This window comes from Typopeltis vanoorti, chromosome 4 (assembly GCF_054136105.1).
Source record: "Typopeltis vanoorti isolate ZY-2024b chromosome 4, IOZ_Tvanoo_1.0, whole genome shotgun sequence".
Classification (NCBI taxonomy): domain Eukaryota; kingdom Metazoa; phylum Arthropoda; class Arachnida; order Uropygi; family Thelyphonidae; genus Typopeltis; species Typopeltis vanoorti.
The window spans coordinates 85,694,548-85,720,877 of NC_143552.1; the positions used below are offsets into that span (position 1 = coordinate 85,694,548).

Genomic DNA, 26,330 nt, shown 5'->3' on the forward strand with positions numbered 1-26,330 from the left:
TAGAAAGAGTGCATAGAAGATTCACTGTGTTGGTGTCAGGTTCTGGAAAATTGGATATGAAGGCAGATTGAGGACATTGCAGAACCTTGTGAACAGAAGAAGGAGAAGGAATATTTATACATATAAATTGGTAAGAGGTTGTTACTAGACTAATGTGGAGGAAATTTTTTCATAGAGTAAAGAGAGATAGGGTGAACAAGTAACAGGTTCTTTGCACGAAGAGAGGTTGGTGGATGGAATGCACTGCCTGCATGTGTAGCGAGTGCAGAAACAGAATAGATTTAAGGTGCAGTTCAATGGACTTTTGTGTGTGTGAAAGTGTGGACCTCCCACATTGAATCTTTTGACTCCATAGAGGTTCTAATGTTAGTAATAATAATAAGCTCCTATAGCCTGATAATGAAGTTTAAGCTTTAATCTTTAAGACAATGATATATGCTGCATTTTTAGATACAATGCAAAAAATCATATGTTGCAAAGGAATATTATTATTATTAACATTTGACTTCCATGGCATCGGAGACTCATTGTGCGAGATTCCTGCAAAAAAATTGCGAATTGTGAAGTTTGTTATCTGGTTTGTTATGTGTGGGTCTGGAGGGACTCAAGGATAACACATAAGCCAGTTCACCATCTTTCTCATCACCTGTAATCTTTTTCTAACCAGCTGAGAAAGACTGGGGAGTGGCTAGTATTTTGATAGATAAACAAACAGTTTACCTATCATACGTTTATATTGCTTATGTCATTGTTTATAGCAAATGCTTGAACATCTTCCAGCTTGATTTATTGAATTGGGGGGGGGGAATCTGTATACGTCACTCCAAATCTAACTACTTGATGAGTGAATTATTTGAAGAAGAATAGAAGTTTCATTCACTATGTTTAGAGGTTTGAAAACATGAGAATATTAGAATTTGAGAACTTTACATATAATCCATTTGAAAAGTGCATCTAAATTTTGAAACCAGATTTAACTATTCCATATGTAATTTTATGTGCAGGTATGAATGCGGCTGTTCGAGCAGTTGTGAGGATGGGTTTATATCTTGGTTGTAAAGTATTCTTTATCAAAGAAGGATATCAAGGAATGGTGGATGGGGATGATCATATAGTAGAAGCTACATGGGCTAGTGTTTCTGGAATTATTCATAAGGTAGTATTGAATTGAATTATAATAATGTTGTTTTATTAATAAGTAATTTGTTTCTCATGATTGAGCATGGAAAAAAAACATTTTTTATAATAATTTGAAAAATCAAATTATCTTTTCCCACCATATGTGCATTTAACACTTCTGCATGTGACATTTCAAGAATAAAGGGTTTCATGACAGTTTTATGAGTAATACCAGTAAACATGTTTTTAACAGCACAAAGAATATTGTTCTTGTACGAAGAAATAATAAAGTCCATGGACCTATAATATGACAGAGCTTCTAAATCAGGTTTAGGTAAATAGTTTGTAGTAATCAATACTTAAACACTATAGATAGCTTAAGTTAAGCAATTCATCATTAAATGATGACCCACTTCAGTGGGGGAAAGGGAGAAAGAATGTGATATTGTAAAGGGATGGTGGATATATATATATCATGGAAGATAACAAAAGAGACTATATATTCATATAAAGTTTAAAATAAAAAAAAAACTGTGACATCATTCATTCTGTCATTCAGTGATATAATGGAATGAATTTTGGTTGTATGTATGAACATTGAAATAATATTATTAAGTTAAAACATCATTTCTCGATGGAAGAAACATATCAGGATACAGTACAAATTTTTCAGGTTGATAAATATTTCCTTTGGCATTATCTGAACATCATGCTTTGCAGATCAGGTACACCACTTAATTTTGAACACAATGAATAATTTAAAATCACTTCACACCAAGATAAAATGAACAACGAACTAGTTATATTTCATTATTGCAGCAGATGCAATAATATCATGGTACTTATGGATAGCACAACATTGAATGAATGACAAAAAGAATAAATATCAAGAAATGAATGATATAATCACGTAATCACAAGAAAGATATTTATTTAACCAAATATTTCGGTCTGGAAATAGCAGACCATCGTCGGTGGTATTACAAGAACAGTTTAAAAAATATACAAGCTAGAATACTAACAATAGATCGTTGAAATTAGAACATGCCGCGTGATGTTATATCACTAAGTATGAAACGAAATATTTTGAAGTAGAAACATGATTGAATTTGCTATTAAAAAAAAAAAAAAAAAAAAAAAAAAAAAATTAATGGGTAATCTTGATTAGGCTTTCCCAGATTTTTGATATAGATATGCAGTCATTACGATTCAGGTTGGGATGATGGAGCAAGGCCTCCACGCTTTCCTTGAACAAACGTTCGAACCTATAACGGGATCTATGTAAGAGGCGCGTTTTGGACCAAAGGATGCTGTGGTCAGTTTCAATCCCGTGTTGAGCCAAACCAGACTTTTCAGGTTTATTGTGAAGAATGGATGATTGATGTTCTTGGATTCTTTTTTCAAGAGAACGTCCAGTCTGTCCAAAGTAAGAGAGATCACAGTTGCAAGGAATTTGATAAACTCCAGGAAGAGATAAAGTTGAGCGTTTGTCTTTAGGAGAAGGAAATTGAGAAGACAATTTGTTAATAGGAGAATACGTAGCTGTTAAATCATATTTCTTCAAAATTCTTGCGATAGGTTCTGAAATACCGGAGATATAAGGAATAGGTACTCGACGTATTGAATCTTTGTTGTTTTGTGGAGGATTATAAGATGTAAGAAGACGTTGAATACTTTTTTCAGAAAAGCCATTGAGTTTCATGTGTTGCTGGATAGTAGAAAGTTCTTTCTGTAGATAATCAAAAGTAGAACAATTAGTTTTGGCTCTTTTGATGAGACATTTTATAATTCCTGTTTTATGACATGGATGATGGGCTGATTCTTTCAGAATATAACGACCTGTGAATGTTGGTTTCCTGTATACTGTAGTTGTAAGAATATTTGAAGATGATCGGATGAGGAGAACGTCTAAAAAAGATAACTGGTTGTTTTCTTCTAATTCCATAGTAAACTTTATGCGATGATGTAAGGAATTAATACTGTTTAAAAAGGAAGATAAAGTGTTTTTACTGTGAGGCCAAATAGCAAATATGTCATCTATATATCTTACCCAAAAAGATGGTAGAGGGAAACTAGATGTGAAGAGGACTTTTTCTAAATGTTCCAAATAAAAGTTGGCTAAAGCTGGAGAAAGAGGACTTCCCATGGCTGTTCCTTCTACTTGGCTATAAAATTTGTTTTGACATATGAAATAACCAGAATGTATAACGAAATCGAATAGTTTTATAATATCTTGAGGAAAGATGTCAGCAAGTAGTTTTAAAGTTTCCTTAAGAGGTACATTGGTGTATAAAGATTCTATATCAAAACTAACCATAAGATCTGTAGGTTGTAATGAGACATCTTTTAATTTTTCTAAGAAATCTGAGGAGTTTTTTAAAAAAGAACTCGAGTTGCCAATGTAAGATTTCAGTAATTTAGCTAGATATTTGGCTATACGGTAAGTAGGAGAATCAATGCAATCTACTATTGGACGAAGAGGATAGTCAATCTTATGGATTTTTGGAAGGCCATAAAATCTAGGAGGTCTTGCAAAATGAGTTTTAAGTCTTTCAATTGTGTCTTTATCCAAACTGATGACTTCATCAAGGAGAGAATTTAATTTCTTTAGTTGTCTGTTGGTTGGATTATAATCAATTTCTTGATATGTGGAGCGATCTCGAAGCAAAATAGAAAGTTTTCTTCTGTAATTTACTGAGTCCATAACTACTGTTGCTTTTCCCTTGTCAGCTTTAGTGATAATGAGGTGATTATTTTTTCTCAAGGACTGTAAAGATTTCATTTCAGAAGGAGATATGTTAGAAGGAGGAAGTTTAGCCTTAAGTAGAGAAGAAGCGACTTCTAGGCGAAGAGCATTAGCTTTATCGCTGGTTAGATGATTAAGATTCCTTTCAATGTTAACTAGGAAATCTAGATATGGTATTTTATTTGGAACAATAGAAAAATCATGTCCTTTTGAAAGGATGAGGGTTTCGCTTTTAGTCAAAGGACGTCCGGATATATTTACAATCCAATTATCTGGAGTTATGAATGGCTTGGATTGTTTAGACGAAAGAGCCTCATATTTACGGTTAAGATGTTGACTTAGTTTATTATAAGCACGTTGAGTAGAACGTTTAGCTACATTTAGAACTATGTGAGAAAGATGTGGATCCAAATTTGTGGATATATAGGTGCGTAAATCAGAAGTCTGATGACTGTGAATAGCAAGATCACGTTTAGCAGCTTTAAGTTGATTACGGATTAGAGATAAACTTGTGTTCCGGTAAATATTATGAGCTCCAGGAGATTTTATTGTTTCTTTAATCTTAGCGAAATTGGGAATAATCTTGTTGTCGCGGCACTTTTTTAAGAAATTAATCTTTGCTCGTAACCTACCTTGTATAACTGAAAGTTTTCCTAATTTACCAGTTATTTTGGTAGCATTTTCCCCGTGAAGGATAAGAATTTGTTGTTTTAAGGATACTTGCGACATAAGACTGAATGATATAATCACGTAATCACAAGAAAGATATTTATTTAACCAAATATTTCGGTCTGGAAATAGCAGACCATCGTCGGTGGTATTACAAGAACAGTTTAAAAAATATACAAGCTAGAATACTAACAATAGATCGTTGAAATTAGAACATGCCGCGTGATGTTATATCACTAAGTATGAAACGAAATATTTTGAAGTAGAAACATGATTGAATTTGCTATTTAAAAAAAAAAAAAAAAAAAAAAAAATTAATGGGTAATCTTGATTAGGCTTTCCCAGATTTTTGATATAGATATGCAGTCATTACGATTCAGGTTGGGATGATGGAGCAAGGCCTCCACGCTTTCCTTGAACAAACATTCGAACCTATAACGGGATCTATGTAAGAGGCGCGTTTTGGACCAAAGGATGCTGTGGTCAGTTTCAATCCCGTGTTGAGCCAAACCAGACTTTTCAGGTTTATTGTGAAGAATGGATGATTGATGTTCTTGGATTCTTTTTTCAAGAGAACGTCCAGTCTGTCCAAAGTAAGAGAGATCACAGTTGCAAGGAATTTGATAAACTCCAGGAAGAGATAAAGTTGAGCGTTTGTCTTTAGGAGAAGGAAATTGAGAAGACAATTTGTTAATAGGAGAATACGTAGCTGTTAAATCATATTTCTTCAAAATTCTTGCAATAGGTTCTGAAATACCGACAACAAGATTATTCCCAATTTCGCTAAGATTAAAGAAACAATAAAATCTCCTGGAGCTCATAATATTTACCGGAACACAAGTTTATCTCTAATCCGTAATCAACTTAAAGCTGCTAAACGTGATCTTGCTATTCACAGTCATCAGACTTCTGATTTACGCACCTATATATCCACAAATTTGGATCCACATCTTTCTCACATAGTTCTAAATGTAGCTAAACGTTCTACTCAACGTGCTTATAATAAACTAAGTCAACATCTTAACCGTAAATATGAGGCTCTTTCGTCTAAACAATCCAAGCCATTCATAACTCCAGATAATTGGATTGTAAATATATCCGGACGTCCTTTGACTAAAAGCGAAACCCTCATCCTTTCAAAAGGACATGATTTTTCTATTGTTCCAAATAAAATACCATATCTAGATTTCCTAGTTAACATTGAAAGGAATCTTAATCATCTAACCAGCGATAAAGCTAATGCTCTTCGCCTAGAAGTCGCTTCTTCTCTACTTAAGGTTAAACTTCCTCCTTCTAACATATCTCCTTCTGAAATGAAATCTTTACAGTCCTTGAGAAAAAATAATCACCTCATTATCACTAAAGCTGACAAGGGAAAAGCAACAGTAGTTATGGACTCAGTAAATTACAGAAGAAAACTTTCTATTTTGCTTCGAGATCGCTCCACATATCAAGAAATTGATTATAATCCAACCAACAGACAACTAAAGAAATTAAATTCTCTCCTTGATGAAGTCATCAGTTTGGATAAAGACACAATTGAAAGACTTAAAACTCATTTTGCAAGACCTCCTAGATTTTATGGCCTTCCAAAAATCCATAAGATTGACTATCCTCTTCGTCCAATAGTAGATTGCATTGATTCTCCTACTTACCGTATAGCCAAATATCTAGCTAAATTACTGAAATCTTACATTGGCAACTCGAGTTCTTTTTTAAAAAACTCCTCAGATTTCTTAGAAAAATTAAAAGATGTCTCATTACAACCTACAGATCTTATGGTTAGTTTTGATATAGAATCTTTATACACCAATGTACCTCTTAAGGAAACTTTAAAACTACTTGCTGACATCTTTCCTCAAGATATTATAAAACTATTCGATTTCGTTATACATTCTGGTTATTTCATATGTCAAAACAAATTTTATAGCCAAGTAGAAGGAACAGCCATGGGAAGTCCTCTTTCTCCAGCTTTAGCCAACTTTTATTTGGAACATTTAGAAAAAGTCCTCTTCACATCTAGTTTCCCTCTACCATCTTTTTGGGTAAGATATATAGATGACATATTTGCTATTTGGCCTCACAGTAAAAACACTTTATCTTCCTTTTTAAACAGTATTAATTCCTTACATCATCGCATAAAGTTTACTATGGAATTAGAAGAAAACAACCAGTTATCTTTTTTAGACGTTCTCCTCATCCGATCATCTTCAAATATTCTTACAACTACAGTATACAGGAAACCAACATTCACAGGTCGTTATATTCTGAAAGAATCAGCCCATCATCCATGTCATAAAACAGGAATTATAAAATGTCTCATCAAAAGAGCCAAAACTAATTGTTCTACTTTTGATTATCTACAGAAAGAACTTTCTACTATCCAGCAACACATGAAACTCAATGGCTTTTCTGAAAAAAGTATTCAACGTCTTCTTACATCTTATAATCCTCCACAAAACAACAAAGATTCAATACGTCGAGTACCTATTCCTTATATCTCTGGTATTTCAGAACCTATCGCAAGAATTTTGAAGAAATATGATTTAACAGCTACGTATTCTCCTATTAACAAATTGTCTTCTCAATTTCCTTCTCCTAAAGACAAACGCTCAACTTTATCTCTTCCTGGAGTTTATCAAATTCCTTGCAACTGTGATCTCTCTTACTTTGGACAGACTGGACGTTCTCTTGAAAAAAGAATCCAAGAACATCAATCATCCATTCTTCACAATAAACCTGAAAAGTCTGGTTTGGCTCAACACGGGATTGAAACTGACCACAGCATCCTTTGGTCCAAAACGCGCCTCTTACATAGATCCCGTTATAGGTTCGAATGTTTGTTCAAGGAAAGCGTGGAGGCCTTGCTCCATCATCCCAACCTGAATCGTAATGACTGCATATCTATATCAAAAATCTGGGAAAGCCTAATCAAGATTACCCATTAATTTTTTTTTTTTTTTTTTTTTTTTTTTTTTTTTTTTTAATAGCAAATTCAATCATGTTTCTACTTCAAAATATTTCGTTTCATACTTAGTGATATAACATCACGCGGCATGTTCTAATTTCAACGATCTATTGTTAGTATTCTAGCTTGTATATTTTTTAAACTGTTCTTGTAATACCACCGACGATGGTCTGCTATTTCCAGACCGAAATATTTGGTTAAATAAATATCTTTCTTGTGATTACGTGATTATATCATTCAGTCTTATGTCGCAAGTATCCTTAAAACAACAAATATCAAGAAATATTTTATCAAGACTATTACTATCATCATTCGTAATGTACTTTTTCATTAGCAATATTCTTTTGCAAGTTAGACCTTTGCTTTGGGTAAAGATGTTTTGTTTCTGAGATATTTTATTTCATTCATGATATTCTTTCACATGCTGTGTTACAGTTTTAGGTGGAGCTGTAGAAGTCCAAAGCATATCATGTTCTTGTTTGTTATTTTATTTCTTGCATTTCTGATTTACTCACCCAATGTTCAGCTGGAGACATTGCCATTAAGAGATCATTATATTGGAATAACAAATGAAATCACTAGCTTGCGTTGTAGTACTCGTTGCTTTTACACACACACACACTCTCTCTCTCTCTCTCTCTCTCTCTCTCTCATAATGTAACGTACCTTTTTTTTTATAACAAAAATTTCTGAATAATGCTAGTAAAGACATTTTTAATGTTAAAAATTAAATCAAAGAAAGTAAAGCAGGAAATGTCATACAAAATAATATCATCTAATCATAATACCTCCATGAAGTCAAGAGACTCATTGCAAGAGGTCTATCCCTTTCTGACAAGATTCTACCCATTACTGTTCTTCATTTAGAAAATCTACTTCTCACTCTCTTGACCTTATCCTGCCTTCCCTTTATTCTGCTCTTTGGAAATTTCCCTGTGTGCGCTTTATAAATTTTCTCATTTTGAAATATAGGTAATTTATGCATAATAAACCTGATGATGTGATCCGAACTATAGCTCTATATAGTGGAACTGTCATATCCTTACTTCTGTTAGCCATATGCTTAAATAATTTCTAAAATATCTTGGTTCAAGGTAAAAATGTGTAAAATGCTTATATGAAGGATTTATAGCTAATTATTTGGAAAAAATACCAAAAGAGAATGAAATCAACAATGAATAGAAGAAAATCAGGAAATGCATAGAAGAAGAATTGGAAAAGTATTAGGAAAACATGTGTCTGGAAAAGACTGAGATTGTGGAATAATGAGTTAGTGATTAAAAAAAACAACAAAAATGTCATCGGAAACAACAAAGAAAGAATGGCAAAAGCAAGAAAAGTACTTAGGGGGGAAAAAAATTTCAGAGTAGAGAGTGATATTGAAAAAGAATTGAACATTTTTAAACATTTATTATATAGTAACGAAGTTTCGTTTGAGAAGCATGCTCCAAAGCACAGCTATCCTTAAATTTTAAATTTTCTTCCAGATTTTGGCACTTGAAAGTTGTTTATACACGGATTTCGATAAATTGAAGAACAAAGAGAAAAATTCCAATAACTCAAAAACTATATGATCAATTTTTGTGCAATTCAATGAAAAGCAGTATGATATGAGATATGAAAGAAATATTCTGCAAGAACTGTAAATAAATCGTTTAATTCAGTAAGAAATGGGTACATGAAGACAATGATTAAAAACAAGAGGTCAAAATGAGATTGTCAAGATTCCTCAATAAGGAGTGTGATCACAGCTGAACAATATGAAATACTGTTGTGAGCACTGTCCAGGAGTTTGGTTGGTAATGACAACCATTGCTCCTGCAAAGCACTCCTGAGCTCCTCAAGGTTTTGAGAAGGAGCAGGGGGGGGGGGTTGAGAGCAGCAACATCTACCTAGAGCATTCCAGACATGCTCAATAGGATTAAGGTCAGGAGACCTGGCTGGCCAGTCCATTCGTACAATAGTATCTCTTCTTGAAGATATTAGTCCATGATTTGTGGTTCCACTAGGAAGCACATGTAGGTGCATCCTCCCAAGCCCATCACACCACCACCATAAGTGTCAGTTTTATGGATATTAGAGGGATGATATCACTTTATAGAGCAAATCAGGACTAGTCTGTAAACAATACCAACCTCCATTGGTCTTGGTTCAGTTGATGTGGAGCCTGGCTCATTTTAAATATTCTCTCCTTTTGTGTGGTTATAGGGCATGCCTCACTACCATTTATCTAGCATACAGACCACCTTCATGAAGCACAGTAGAAGCAGATGCCAATATTCCTGTAGCTGATGCGAGGTCAGATCATAGCTGATTTGGGGGTAGCACTCCTATTTCATTGAGCAGATAATGGTCACTCACTGCAGTTGTTGCTTATGACCTTCCTTCACTGTATCTTCTGGGTACTCTTTATGACTGTTGGGATTGTTTTCACAGTCAGTGAACCACAGAACGACTCACTTGCAACCATCTGACTTCCTCTGCCTGACTTTGGCTGGAATCATATGACGGTTTACCACCTTGATTCTTAATTCATAATGTCTTGTTCTCACTCCAGACACAAAATGGAAAACCACCCCAAAATGCTGCTTTTATGCTCTGGCTCATTTACATATACAGCTTACAGTGCCACTCATTTGTATTGTGAACAAAATCAAGTTATCATGATTTTTGTCTTTGTTTCTTAATTTATGGAAACCACTGTATTTCCACCCACCAGGAAACATCTCACTTTCATGATGTTGATACAGTAGGATAACACATTTTGTACATGTTAGAAAAACCACATGTTGTGATTGAACATGAATATCATGCATGCAAGTCTTCAGTCCATTCTTTTTTTGTGAAGAACACAGTGACAGGGACCATGTATCCGGATACACCTGTGGATTGGTTTTTGCACAGCTACAGGAAGATTCTAAAGACTTTATTTTCCAGGATGGGGCTCAGCCTTGCTTCCATTGCAAAGTCCAGATGTTTCTTAATGAACATCTTCCAGAGTGTTGGATTAGATATTCTGTTCTAAACTTTGACCTGCCTCTGGAAGTGTGGCCACCCAAATATCATATCATTCCTAAGATATTATACCATACAATTTCTTTTCTGGGGATATGTTAAGAACCACACATTTGAACCACCTCTTCCACACAAGTTTATGGAAATGAAGGAATGCATCTGGACATTTAAATCATTGATGATGATATTCTACAGAGGATGAATTAAATTACAGGATTGATGTATGCCATGTGACATGAGGGGTACATATTGAGCATTTGTAAGATAATAACTGCGATTGTTCTTCCTTTACAAATTAGTTTAGACTACATATTCATATGAACCTACTTATCAAGTTATAAATTTCGGAAAGCCTTCAATTCATTTTGAGTCATCCTGGATGGATGTGTGCACACAAACACATAAATTAGGATTTTTCCTATAAACTGATGAGGCATCTCACTAGTACACAAGGGCTAGCAAAAAATACGAGGGTGGTCTGAAAAGTTCTCGGCCTCGACCATAGATAGCAACGCTATCGGCACGATTTTTATTTCTAAGTTGATACATCTGTCATAAGCATCCATGTGAAATTGCAAGTCATTCTATCAAGTAGTTCGTTTTATACAGCTTTCCGAAGCAAAAATGTTGTCTGTATTCCCTTGAAATGGATAAAATTGAGTATCGTGCGGTTATTAAATTCTTTGTAAAAGAACGTTTAATGCCAAAAGAAATTCATTCGAAGTTCATAAAAGTTTATGGGCACTCTTCCCCTTTGTTTTCGACAATTAAGAAATGAGCTGCTGAGTTTAAACGTGGCCATACCAGCCTTAAAGATGATCCATGTGAAGGATGTCCAAAACATGTAACAACACCAGAAATCATTGATCAAGTGCATGATATGGTATTGGATGACTGGCAAGTCAAAGTGCGTAAAATTGCTGAGACTATAGGCATTCAAAAGAACATGTAGGATATATTTTGCATTAAGAATTGCAAATGAAAAAGCTTTGCGCAAGATGGGTGCCGCGCTTGCTCACAGTAGATTAACAATGTACTTGAATGAAAATCTCTGAACAGTGCTTGGAGCATTTTAACAAGAATAAAACTGATTTTGTGTGTTGATTTATTACTATGGATGAGATTTAGATTCATCATTACACACCAGAATCCAAACAGCAGTCAAATCGGTGGACAGAAGCCAGTTGTTTAGCACCAAAGAAGACAAAGTCGGTTTCATCAGCAGGAAAGGTCACAGCATCGGTGTTTTGGGATGCTAAAGGCATTTTGTTTATTAATTATCTTGAAAAGGGTAAAACAATAACCGGGAAATATTATTCTGATCTTTTAACCAGACTAAACAAAAAAATTTGTGAGAAAAGACCTGGTTTGCAGAAGAAAAAACATCTTTCATCAGGACAATGCACCTGCCCACAAAGGTGTTTTGGCAATGGGAAAATTAAGGGATCTGCATTATGAATTGTTGGAATATCCACCCTATTCCTCAGATTTGGCTCCCTCTGACTTCTGTCTCTTCCCAAAATTGAAACTCTTCCTCGCTGACCAGCGTTTTTCTTCGAATGAAGAGGTAATTGCAGCTGTCGAGAGGTATTTTGCAGATCTTACTGAGAACCACTACAGGGATGGGATAATGGTGCTGAAGCATCGCTGGAATAAATGTATTAGTCTTAAGGGAGATTATATTGAAAAATAAAAATAATTTTGAAATTATAAATTTGTGTTTTCATTGCTAGGCCAAGAACTTTTCGGACCACCTTCATGTACCTTATTATTATTACTATTATTACAATACAGAAAGTCATACACTCATCAATGGAGGTGACATATTACTCACACTCATCATACCTTAAATTTATTCACACTATCTGTGCTCGCAGCCTCCAAAGCAAGCCATTCTAGTCATGCACTACTCAATGAGAGAAAAATCTTATTCTCATCCCTTTCTTGACTGTATTCATTCTCAACTTCCATGGATGCCTCTCTTCCCCTCTTCCAATCCTCCATAAAATAAACAATTCCACTCTGTATGACCCTTTGAGAAGTTTATAGGTCTGTATTATATCACCAGTTTTTCTCCTGTTTGCTCACAATGTCAGCCCATTCTCCTCGTAATTATATTCCACAGTCCTGATATCATCTTTAACATTATCCTTTAACTAGCTGCATCATCTCAGGAGACCAGAGCTGTACTCAGTAGTCCTGGCATACACTACCATTGGATATCTCATTACACCAAAGTGTATAACTTGACATTTACTAACAATTGACTAATTAAGCTAGTGCATAGCTTTATATTGTACTGATAGCCATTTTCACATGTCCACAATTCCAGTTTACTGAAATTTTTTTACAAGTACTGATTGTCAGCTGAATTCGAGATTACCTTGCCTCTCTTTGCATCATCAGAAAATATCTGTGTCACCTGTTAAATCCTTCCCAAGATCATTAATATAAATATTGAATAGCAATGGAAGAACTGATCCCTGGCATACACTACCAGTCAGCTTAAATCTTGTAGACTCACATCACCATCCAGTTCCATCCACTTGTATCTTTTGTTTCATGTTCTTCTCACCAAATTCCATTGTCTTTGTTTTTTCCAAGTTCATAACAAGTCCAAATCTCTTCCCTTCCTCATTTAACAGTTTCAGTGTTTTTTGCAGTTCTCTTTCTTTCGTTTTCTTCAATAATAACAATGTCATCTGCAAATCTCAGATTGTTAATTCTCATTCCAAGTATAGATATTCCTTTGGCATCTTCCTTCAATTTGTCCATTGCTCTTTCTAAATGTGCGGTGAAAATGCTTGGTGATATTGGGTTTCCCTGTCTAGTACCTCTGCTTGTTTTAAATCATTTCCCCAAATCATCACCTATTCTAACTGCTGCAACTGCATTCTGATAAACATCTTTTAATATAGCTATTAGTTTTTTTATCAATTCCGTAGGATTCCAGAACTGCTAATGTCACTTTCTGGTTAATACTGTCAAATGCTTTCTGAAAATCAACAAAGCAAGTATATATGTTTTTGTTTTTTCTCTGCTATTAACCTCATTGTCAAAATCTGTTGAATTGTAGTTCTATCCTTCCTAAATCCTGCTTGCTTGTCTGCAAGGTATGCTTCCAATTGTGTTCTCAATTGGAAGCATATTTTCGTCATATTGACAGAAATATGATCATCATATTTCTGTCAATATGATCATCATCATCACTTTACCAAGGTGACTTATCAAGGCAGTTGTTGGTGACTTATCAAGGCAGTGGAAATAAGCTGGAATGTAAAAATTCTATAATTTTTACATTCTAGCTTATTTCCTTTCTTGTATAATGTTACTAATATTGATTTCATCCACTCCTCTGGCATTTTCCTTTCTTTCCATACCATATTACGTAGTTGGTGCATTTCTGTAACCATACTTTCACCACCATATTTAATCATTTCTCCAGTAATGTTATCGTTACCAGGACTCTTGTTGTGTTTTAGCTGTCCTATTGCTTTTTCTACCTGTCCTCTTAAAATGTCCATATCATGCTCATTTCCTGGTGGTGATATCTGCTTCAATTCTTCGGTCAGTTTCTCAACGCTATTCGAATCTAGTTTTTCTTCATATAGCTCACTACAGTATCTTGTCCACCACCAGTGTACAATTTTTTCTTTATTCATCAATACTTTGCCTTTTTCATCTTTAATTGTGGTCTGTTTTGGTTGCCACTTTCTATTAATGGTTCTGATCATTTTGTATACCTCCCTTGTTTTATGCTCTCCATAGTACTGTTCTATATTGTTGCATTGGGCTTCTAACCATTTCATCTTATCCATTCTGACTGCTTTTTTCACCTCATTACACTTTCTTCTATACTGTTCCTCTATTTGTTCTGATGTATCCCTTTTTATCTTCAACATTCTTTTCTCCTGTACTAACTTCAGTGTTTCTTGTGTAAGCCATTTCTTCTTGATCTTCTCTCCTTCTGGTACTGTTTCTTCAACTGCATCTTCTATCGCCTTCATTACTCTTTTCACTCTTAAATTCGAGTTTTTTCTTTCTCCACACTTTTAAGTTTCTCTTCTAACACTGTTCTGTACCTTCTTCCTATTTCTGCTTCACTTATTCGTGCTGTATCTCTTCTATTCTGATGTTGGGGTTTATATTTCTTTTTTAATGTCAACTTGATGTTTGCAATCACTAAACTATGGTCCGAGTCTATATCCGCTCTTTGAAAAGTTCGACATTGCTGTACTGATGTTATCCATCTTCTTTTAATCATAATCATATCAATCATGTTTTTGGTTTTCCCATCATTTGATCGCCACATCCATTTTCTACACTCCTTTTGTTTGAATCTTGTGTTACAGATCATCATCTCGTGGTCCACAGCAAATTCTAACAATTTTTCACCTTGTTCATTTCTTTCTATAACTATAGTTAAAAGCTATAGCAAAGTCCAAATCATGGTGTATCCAATTCACCATTTCTATCTCAACCATGACATTATGATAAAATATGAGCTATGAGCAAGTTACTGAAATATGACATTCTCTTAATAAACCCGTGCTCTTCATTGCAAATTATATATTCTCTCATCTCATTTCAGTACGTAGTTTCTTACCAACTTTTCCAATATCTTCAATTCCACTCCAGAGATACTGACAGGTCGATAGTTAGACATATCCGTCTTTGCACCACCTTTGTGCAATGGGATTATCATGCATTCTTTCTGCTCCTGTAGAATCTTTTCCATGCTAAGACCCAAATTATACTGTCAGGTCAAAGGAGCAGTCAGTTCAGCTGAACACTTGTGCTGATATTTCATCAGTCCCTATTACCAAATTCATATTCAGTTTATGCAACAGTTCTAATACCGTCTCTGGATATGGCACTGAGTTTCTTCCTTGAGTATAGAAGAACATTGTGCCCAATGTTGAATATACTAAGTTAATAGCTTTTAGCAAAATGGGCACTCATTAGTTGAACAATCTCTTCTGTATCTGCCCCTGCATACCATCTGCATTGATGAGAGTTATTCTTTTACTTGCAAAATAATGATAGAATTCTTTTTGGTTTTTTTAGCCTGCAGAGCCAGTTTATTTTGCATACATTTAACTTTCCATACAAGAGTTGTAACTCTTTTGACCCGTGCCTTATAATTTTCGTAACTGACATCATACTTGTGTATGTTATTCCTTCTACTTATTTTTCTTAAGAAGCTCATGCTTAATAAGATTGTGCATCCATTTTACTTCCATCCCATTTTATTCTTCAAACTCTTGGAGAAATATTGCATTATTGATGTATTTTTTAAATGCTTCCCTTGTGCTGCTGATATTCTTCCCGTCTAATAACTGATACTTGTGTAGAGGCTTAAGTGCTGTGAGGACATTATGTTGGAGGTTTAATGGATTTTTTTACAAAACTCAGAATGAATTAAATTAGAATTTAATTCATTCTGAGTGTTGTATTTTTTCTATCTGCTTGTAGAATAACAAAATCTACAAGCAGATAGAAGGAACCGCCATGGGTTCCCCCCTCTCACCCCCCCTTGCCAATTTCTATATGGAAGATTTCGAAAAACAAGCCATAGACTCAACCCCACTCAAACCTTCTATCTGGCTAAGATATGTAGATGACGTGTTCTCCATTTGGCCCCATGGCCCAGACACGTTAGACTCCTTCCTCAGTCATCTCAATAGCCTACATCCAAGAATCCAGTTTACTATGGAAAAGGAAAAGAACAATTGTTTACCCTTCCTAGACACTTTAGTCACGCGCCTGCCCAATGATACACTTGCCTTCACTGTATACAGAAAACCCACACACACAGGCAGATACATTCACAAACTCTCCCACCACCACCCCTCACAACAATATAGCATCATTAAAACCCTTACCAAGAGAGCCCACAATCTTTGTTCCAGTGGAACCGCCCTCACTACTGAGCTTAACCACATACACAGAACTTTCCTCTCCAATGGCTACAGTGAACACAGTATAAAAAAAACACTCAATTCCTCCCCCATTCCCTGTCCTTCTCGTCAACAAGAATTTAAAAATGCCATCACCATACCCTACATCCGAGGCACTTCAGAAAAAATAGCCAAGATACTTAAAAAGTATAACCTACACACAGCATACAAGCCCTACCGCAAACTTGCTACCCTTATCCGTTCTACGAAAGATCAGCTCCCCCCCCTCTCTCTCTGCCTGGAGTTTACAAAGTACCCTGTTCCTGTAAGCTTGCGTACTTTGGACAGACAGGCAGATCAGCATCCATCCGCCTGGAGGAACACAAGTCGTACATCGTTAAACACAACTATGGCCATTCAGGCTTGGCTGACCATGTTTTGGGCACCACCCACAGAGTATCATGGAAGAAAACCACCATGCTCCACCACAGCAAATTCAAGAAAGAGAGACTTTTCTTAGAAGCAGCAGCAGCTCTCAAAAACCAACCAAATCTTAACAAATACGGTTGCATTAAGCTTCCGAAGATTTGGGAAACACTCATCACCAGAGGTCCCACCTTACATTCCAGGCCACCTACTACCGCCCTTAGAGGGCGCTCCACCTAGATAGGACTTTAGTGTCACCCACGTGGTTGGGCTTAGTATTGTAAGTTTTTGTGCGCATGTTACATTAATTGTTTTTGTAATCCCCGTAGATGTCCTAGTGACTAGGACGAAATATAGGAGTATTAAATTCTAATTTAATTCATTCTGAGTGTTGTAAAAAAATCCATTAAACCTCCAACATAATAACTGATACCATGAGATGAAACCTACTATTCTCCTCAGTTGGAGAATAATTTGAAGTTATCCTGCTACTTGGAGGTTCAGCATGTAACATTTTTCTAAATGGAATATCCATACATGTAGCCACTTCCCATGATCAATGTCACCAACTGGAGGGAGAACAGTCCTGATTACAGTATCAGGAGAACAGCAGGGAAAACTGCTCCTCCTGATACTGTAATCATATCTAATACCTTCTAATAACTGATACCATGAGATGAAACCTACTATTCTCCTCAGTTGGAGAATAATTTGAAGTTATTCTGATACGTGGAGGTTCAGCATGTAACTTTTTCTAAATGGAATATCCATACATGTAGCCACTTCCCATGATCACTGTCACCAACTGGAGGGAGAACCGTCATGTCTTTTACTGCTCCTCCTGATACTGTAATCATATCTAATACCTTTGACCTCAGGTTTCTTCTGTCACTTGCTGTTTAAAGAAGTTGTCTTTCAACACCCCATTAAAGTTGGCTTCATTCTGTTCATAAGATTTCACTGTTACCCAATCGATATTTAAACAAAAGTCTATTAAAGTCCATGATTAATCATCACAGGTGACTTTAATTCGAACATTGTTTTGAGACTTTAGTTTGAACATTGATTGATTAGTACCAGTTAGGTTGATTTGGTGATGCATTTCATCGTCGTTAGCATAATTCACTAGGTCTCTAGCAATACCCCACCATGTATTTGATCTTGTTAGACCATATAGTTTGAAACTCCCTGTTACATGGAAAACTGTTACTAATATTGCAGTCATAGCTTTCTATCCTAAGTGGAATGAAATCATCTCGTAGCATTAACATCACACTCCCCTTCTATCTTGCATGTCCTTCCTAAAAATATTGTATCTATTACACTCGATATTAGTTAATTCATCTGCTTCTAAGAGCGAGGTCTCACTAATTCTAGTAATTTGAGGCCATAATATTCAACTCCTTTGTTTCTTATACTCCTGGCATTGTGTACAGACATAATAACTTACTCCATACTTTTCTTGTATGCTCTCCTCTATGGTATACAAGGTGTGGCTATTAAATAATGAGACTGGTTGCAAAAATGTGGTTTATTATTACAATTGTACAACTTAATTGTTATCCCTTTCAACATTCATTCATTTTGTATGGTGATTCAATGGCCCTGAACCCCTTTGATGAGGAGGTAGAGCACCACCTCAATCCCGTCATATTTTTATCTGGGCTCTGGACTGGCATAGCTGACAATTGAGACTTATGGCTGGAGGGATTGTCTTAAGTATTCCTGACTGTATCCGTGGGTGTGTGTTCACGGGGCTGGTTTGCCTGCTTGCGGGATGAAACCCCCCCAGATAAACTGGGGGAATAACTCTGCTGTCTCCACGCCCAAGAAAACCGGCTAACTTGGCTATGGCTGAGGAAGATCCTTAAGCTCCTCACGTCGTCGATATGAATCAAACCTGGGACACTCCTTCCCCAGGCATGTGGTTGCGAAGCGCATAGCCACTAGGCTAACCACGCAGACCCTTTCAACATACCCCCCCCCCTCCTGTATCTGTACACCATTACTTACGAATTTTCCATTGTTGGAAGCATTGCTGCAAGTCATCAGGTGTTATCTACATCAGTAGCACTGCCGTTTTCTCCTGTACCTCATCCACTGACTGAAAATGGGTTCCCTTCAATGCGGATTTCAACTTTGGAAAAAGATGAAAGTCGCATGGAGCTAAGTCCGGCGAGTAAATTGGATGGTCCACACTGGTGTAAAACTTGATTGTAGCTTAAAAATATCAAAGTGCTTTACATTGATTTTTACATAGGTCAAGTCTCATGAAAACTGTAAATAACCTTGTTTGTTTCTATGTATATATTTTGCTAAATATTAATGTAGTTAACCCTATGGGAAGTGAATGTATTTACTGTTTTAGTGTCAAAAACAAAGGCAATGCCTTGCCATCAGAACTTTGTATATCTATGTGTAAGAGCATGGGAAAGTTGTTTACTAGTTTTGTGTGCAAGAGAAATTGCTTACAAGCTCTGCGCATAACATCTTTAAAGTTAATAAAGAGTGCCTCTAGGTTTATAGAAGTTTCTACTGCTTGAAAAAACATGGAATATATCAAAGAGGTCCGCTAGCTTCAGACAAGTTTTCGCTGCCCAGCAAAATACGATCAAAAGAATGCACGGAGGAGAACAAAGAGTGGGTTGAACTTAAAAGAAGATGAAAGAGTCATGCCGAATTCTTCGGGGTTTACTATCTTTAGTGCAAGGACCCGGGATCATAAAATAAAAGGGGACTGAGAGGAGCATAAGGGGCCTCCAGTCGTCAGGAGAGAGAGTCATCAGAAGTCGGAACCAGAGTGGAGGTGAGCTGCAGACCATAAACGAAGTCCAAAACAGAGCAGTGGCAGCAGAGAACGAGGAGAGGCAAGGCCCCAGTTACAAAGAGGAGAGTCCAGGTCCAGTTGCCGACAGAAGAGAGCCAAGATCCAAGTTCCAAGAGAGCAAAGGTGAAGCGCTGTTACTGAAAGAGCCAGAGCCAGTCAGCGGCAGTTACAGTCATCGGTAATTAGTAGTAGAAGTGGTGGTAATTAGAAGCAGAATTTCCCAAAGTAAGGATCCAGAGGAGAATTTTCCCCTATGCTGAAACATCTTGTATATGTGCCATTCGAGTACCACAGATTGCAGTCAAAAAGCCTGCTAATATCCTGAAGCAATACTGCTGTAGCAAGATACTCCTGAAGGAAGCCTAAAACTCGAGATGAAAGAAAAGCCATAAAGACTTTAGTAAAAGACTCTTGACTGAGTGTGCGATATAGAGCCTCTGTAAGTTACTTCCCTTTGTATTTTTTCTCTTATAATCTAGGAGATATGTTGTATATGGACTGTTAAGAATTAATTTAATAGTGATAAGAAGTGTTCATGAGAGAGTCAATTGGCATGTTAGAAATTGATATCTAATTTGCAAAAATAACCTCTATGTGAGTAAACTAGAAGTTTAATAAGTTGAATTTGTAAGCAGAGTAAATAAGTTTTAGAGTTAAAGAGATTATTTAGTGTTGAAGTGAAAGGGGTTCTAATTTTATGCTAAAGATTTTATAGATGGGTAGAGAATGCAATCTCCCTGTCATTTGATTCATGTATATTTCATATTAATGTAAATAAATGTTTTAATTATTTGTTAAAAGAGTGCTGCCTGATCCTTTATTTTACAACTTCACTGTTCCTAAGTAAATCGGACTTGTGAGTGGGAAACAACTAAGGCATTAAAAGCACAGTTTTATTACTTAAGAACCATGCCTGTTTACATAAACTTTGTTGAAGGAAGTTATGCTAGTAAGAGAGAGATCTACCGGAAGTTTTATTGAGTCTTATGCCGAATATTTGATATATTGATGGCGCAGTCTGACAAATAAATTTTTCAGTGTTCGTAGGCATACGACTAGTAAATACGGAAGGTGGATAAACATATGCAGTAGAGTAAGTGAGAAAGGTTACGAGAGGAAAAGTGCGCATTGCTAATTAGTAATAAAGAATATAAGAAGATATTACAATAACGCAGCAGACAGCATCTGTTACACTGGGATCTTCTTATCAGCCAGATACTGCTTTACAGACAGTGCACTGTGGGCTGGAGCGTCGTTCTTCCACAAATCGGGTCTCTTCTTCCTCACTCGTTCTCTCAGCTTGCCCAGAACCTCAAGGTAATAATGTTGGTTAACTGTCTGACCCTCTGATACCTATTCAACCAACTATTATGTCATTGATATAAAAAAAAAACTATCTGCATTGCCTTCAATTTTGACTTGCACATTCTTGGTGAATAATGTTGAACCATCCACCTTACTTGCTTAGGTGGATGGTCCAACTTAGCTCCATGCGACTTTTACCTTTTTCCAAAATTGAAATACACATTGAAGGGCACCCATTTTCAGTCAATGTATGAGGTAAAGGAGACAGTGGCAGTGCTGCTGAAGCAGATAACACCTGATGACTTGCAGCACTGCTTCCAACAATGGAAAATTCGTATGCGATGGTGTATAGATAGAGGAGGGGAGTATGTTTAAAGGGATAACAATTAAGTTGTACAATTGTAATAATAAACCACATTTTTGCAACCAGTCTCATTATTTAATAGCCACACCTCGTACATGACCCAGTTGGACAATTTTTGGATACTGTTCATATCTGATGGTTCATTTATATAGTCATTGTTCTACGGATTATCAGTATGTGTAGATGGATGTCTGTATAAATGTATACAGCATGTAATGAAATTGGATATGCCAGGTGGTGTTTCACTGGAAGGCTCACAGTTCAGATAAGTTTTTTTTGACTAATTAATCGCAAGTAAGTGTCTGTTTGTGTAAGAGTTGGGATAGAAGTTATGTGTTTGTTTGCAAAGTTGTGTGCAAAGTTGAATTTTAAGTTAAGTATGTTTACCAAATCGTTGAACTTAGCACACTGATACAACATGGTGGCAAAAGGCAGGTTGTTGCATAGGTCTGCGTGAAAGGCAAATAAGTTAGCGTAGATTTCTTAAAGATGATATGGTGCCATGAGTGTAGTATGCATGTGTGGGGAGATATCGTGGACGTTTATGTGGAGAGGCTGAATAAGAGAGAAGAATGAGTGTGAGTATGTACGAAGTGCGATATTCTGATGGATCATGAGGCTTGCTTAAATATGAGTTTAAATACGAGTAGGGAACATGGCAGTTGAAGATTGTGCAAATGTTCAGGGAGTGTGCGGAAAAAATTTTGATTGATGATAAAGTTTATGATAATTTTTATGATGTTAAAAAACAGAGTGAAATTAACAATAAAGTGGACAATAATGATGTTGAGAAACTAAGTGCAGTTAATGGTAAGGTGACGAGTGGGATTGATGGCGAACAAGTGTGTGTGTGTGTGTGTGTGTGTGTGTGTGTGTGTGTGTGTGTGTGTGATTGACAATAAAATAGCGAGAGTGAATGATAGTGAAAAAAGAAAACAAGATTTGAAAGCTGAGTTGGTGAAGATGAGGCAGATGTGGAGTGAAATGAAAAGAATTGGAGATATGTATGGATGAGTGAAGAAGATGAAAACAAATGATATTAGTACCTGCGAGTGGCATTGCATGGCAATTCGATTTTTAGAGATGTGGTAAACAAGAAGATGCAAAAGGTTTGTTTTCCTAGAGGTAAAATGAATACAGTGGATATAAAGACTAAGCGAGCAAAGGAGAGTTGATAGTGATAGTAGGGACAGATGACTGGGATGAGGAGAATGTAAGATCAGATATCAGGAAGTTGTTGAGAAGGATAAAATATAATAGGTAGGACAGGTAGTCAGTATATTGCCCAGGTATGACTGATGAGATGAGGTGGAGTCAAGAATTATGAATGATATGTTTGCAGAAATGTATGAAGAGAAACAAGTGCAGTTTGATAATGTGTGGAATGAGTTTCAAGGAAGAATTTAACTGTTTAAGAGTGATAGACTACATTTGGAGAGACTGCTATTGGATGGGAGAGTAATGAGTGAAGAAAATGAATCAGAGCAAATAAGAAGTGATGTTGAAAGAGCATGAGAGTAAGGAAGGAGAAATTGAATTGGTGCTTTTGAATGAACAAGTGGGTAGCATGAGTGTAGAGAATGAAAGAACAGGTATGCAAGACAAACAGGTAAACGAGGAGACTCAGAGTGAACAGGGGAACACAGTGTGAAAGAGGTTGATGTTCCAAGAAGAAGTGAATAGGTGCATAGACAAAAGGGAAGGGGATGACTTGGGATGTAGGGAAAGCAGTTAGATTTGAAGGTTTTGGGATGAGTAAGGAGAAAAAGAAATGGCTCAAGAAAAGTATGGAGAAGTCACATCTAATAAGTGGTATCAGTGAAACTTGTTATAGATACAGTAATGAGCTGTTATGTTTGTATACGAATGCCAGAAGTATCAAAAACAAGGAAATGAAATGGTTGCATTGATTGAATTTGTTTCCCCAAAAATAGTTGGCATGAGACATGGTTGGATAAGAATGACATCCTGACGGGAATAGAGATGGAAAGGTATGATGTATTTCATGAAGATAGAAAAGATAAAAAGGGAGGTGTAGTGTTATTGATGATAGAAAAAGAGTTATGTTCATACAAGGTAGAGATGCAAGGGGGAAATAGTGATAATGGTTTTGAGGCAGTATAGTGTGAGATAGAGGTGAATAGAATGAAATACTTTGTTGGATGCTGCTATAGCATTGGTAATGTGGAGGGTAGTGACCAGGAAAAATATAAGCAAATTAACCAAGCAAATGACAAAACGGTGATTATTATGGCTGATTTTAATTACAGCAATATAGATTGGGATGACAACTGGAACTAGCAACTGGAAGTAAATAAAATGAGTTTCTTGAGCTTGAGGGACAACTACCTTAGGCAATATGTAACAGAGGGCACATAAAGATTGATGATCTTGGATTTGATCCGCTCATCTTCTACTACAGTTCAAGAACTGTAGTAGAAGCAATGTCTAAATGTATTTTAAAGGTCAGAAGATTAAATAAAGTAGGTGGGAAATGGATGAATGAAGAGATTAAGCATTCAATACAGAGAAAAAAAGCATTATGAAGGCAACAATGAGGAGTGTTAATAATTAATTCCATGAGGAATACAAAGAACAGGCAAGAGGGGTGACTCAGCCTTGGTAAGGGTAAAAGTTCAGTATGAGCAGCAGTTAGCTAATGAAGCCAAAAAAAAAAAAAAATCTCGTGGAGTTCTTTCGATATGTAGCCAGCAAAACAAGAATGATTATGGTAGGATGGCATTAATTGGAGAAAATGATCTAAGAACAACTGCTGCAGAGGATATAGTTGAGATATTTAATGAGCAGTTCATAAAGGTCTTTCATCCTTGTTAATGTGACATCATGGAGAGTGGCAGCAGTGGATGATGAGGAGGAGGAGAGACTGATTATGAGTGAGAAAGACGTATATGGGGAATTAAGCAAACAATATTAATAAGGCTGTGGGACTTGATGATATATCACTGCATGTTTTGAAGGAATGTGCCAGGGAGATGATATCTGCCTTAACATATTTATTTAATATGAGTCTTACATTAGGTCAAGTTCCTAAGGAGTGGAAGGAAGGCAAGATTGTACTGCTTCATAATGGAGGTGACTGAAGTCAAGCATCAAATTATAGACAAATCTGTGTATCAAGTGTTGTGGTTAAAGTGTTTGAAAGACTGGTGAGAATCAGCATCCAGGATTGGGTTGACAACAGTGGTATTATCTTTAGAATTTGCTAAAGGGAGGTAAGGTGTTAGTAATCTACTTATTACGATAAGGTGACAGCAGCATTGGATGCAAGAGATGGATACACAGTAGTATACTTAGATTTCACAAAGGCTTTTGATAGATTACTGCATGACACATTGATAGTCAAAGTAGAGCTGTCACTAGTGGTGTGCCTCAGTGGTCTGTCTTAGGGCCATTGCTATTTAACCTGTATGTTAGTGATATTAGGGAAGATTTGGATGGGGATATTTAGTTGTTTGTAGATAATGCAAAGTTAGGATGAACTATGAGAAGTAGAGCAGATGTTGTGGCCTTACAAGAAGACTTGGATAGACCAAGTGAAAGGATAGGGAAGTGGGGATGCCAGCTCAATATTGCAAAATGTAAGGTTTTAAAATTTGGAAAGCAAAGATGGGATGTAGAATTAACTCTTGATGGGATTATATTGTTGCAGGTGGAGGAAATAAGAGATCTTGGGTTGATGGTGGATAAGGATCTGAAATTTAGAGAGGAATATTGGCAAAATGTCAGCGGCCAGATCAGTTTGAAAGCACCAGTTCTCGTCTGATCACTGAAGTTAAGCAAACCTGAGCCCAGTTAGTACTTGGGAGGGTGATCACCTGGGAACCCTGGGTGCTGCTGGCATTAAATATTTTATGCCGGCCTGGTTGGCCGAGTGGTTACCTTATTTGCTCTCCAGCCAAAAGACTTTGGGTTCGAATCCCGCTGTGGGCATGGATATTTGTGATTGTCTGTGAAAGTACTAGTGGTGGTCGGCGGTAGATGGCGTTGGTGTAGATGATGATGGAGAGTTGTAGAGCAGATGCCCTCCCTCAATGAGTCTTTGGACTCCCTGGAGGTGTAACGTAATAATAATAATAATAATAATTGTGAAGATAACACAGTGAATTCTAATGATGCTGATTTGTAGAAGTAAGGAGATTCTGGTTCCATTGTATAAGGCTGATTAGGCCACAACATCAGGTAATGCAGTCCATGGTTCAACCACCTAACACGCAAAGAAACTACTCCTTATCCTCTTGCTCACAGTTTCCTTTCATAACTTCCAGAGATGGCCCTTTGTCCTCATGCCTTCTCCCCGTTCCCCTAAACAAAAGAACTCTCCAATGTCAACCGTGTAACCCTCTCAACAGTTTAAATGTCCCAATCATATCATCTCTTCTTTGTTATCTGTCTCTGCTACTCTCATTCCATGGTTAATTTCTCTCATTCAAATCTGGGGATTAAATTTGAGCACAATATCCAAGTGTGGTCTGATCAGGGTTTTATGCAATGAAATCACAACTCTTTTATCTCTGGAGGTCAGTATCCTTCTCAGTTTTGCAGCAATCCTCTGAGTTATCTTCACCACCTTTGCAATATGTTTCCTGAATTATAGGTTTCTATCAGTCATCACTCCCAGATCACTTGCTTCCCTTTCCTCAGATTGCTTATCTCCCCCACTTCCTCCAGTACAGTTCCTTCAACAGAGTATGCAGCCTCCCATCGATGTATCCCAAACTTCAAGGCTTTACAATTTCCTGAATTAAACTGAAATCCCCATTCATTTGCTCATGTGTCCTATTTATTCAAACCCTCTTGCAGGGTTACCACATCTGCACTATTACTAATAATCCTTCCCAGCTGTACATCATCTGCAAACAACTGAATATTGTTGGATTCTGATTATGTAGAGATTAGAGTAATTATTATTTGCTTCAGAATCCAACATGATCTTCCATCACAAAGGCTAGACTTGTAAATATTATTTAATG

The 26,330-nt window shown here is 36.5% G+C and overlaps 1 protein-coding gene and 1 non-coding gene across 2 annotated transcripts in view; both read left to right on the top strand.

The window, feature by feature from the left end:
- Nucleotides 1–26,330, top strand: part of LOC150107472 (ATP-dependent 6-phosphofructokinase-like) — a 443,838-nt gene that overhangs the window by 45,673 nt on the left and 371,835 nt on the right. Inside the window, exon 3 of the mRNA XM_090391320.1 lies at nt 1,005–1,156. Coding sequence (XP_090247446.1) covers nt 1,005–1,156 — 152 coding nt within the window. The remainder of the gene's footprint in view (nt 1–1,004; nt 1,157–26,330) is intronic.
- LOC150107473 (5S ribosomal RNA) lies at nt 25,082–25,200 on the top strand. The gene has a single exon (XR_016548285.1). It is a non-coding gene; the product is annotated as a 5S ribosomal RNA (ribosomal RNA).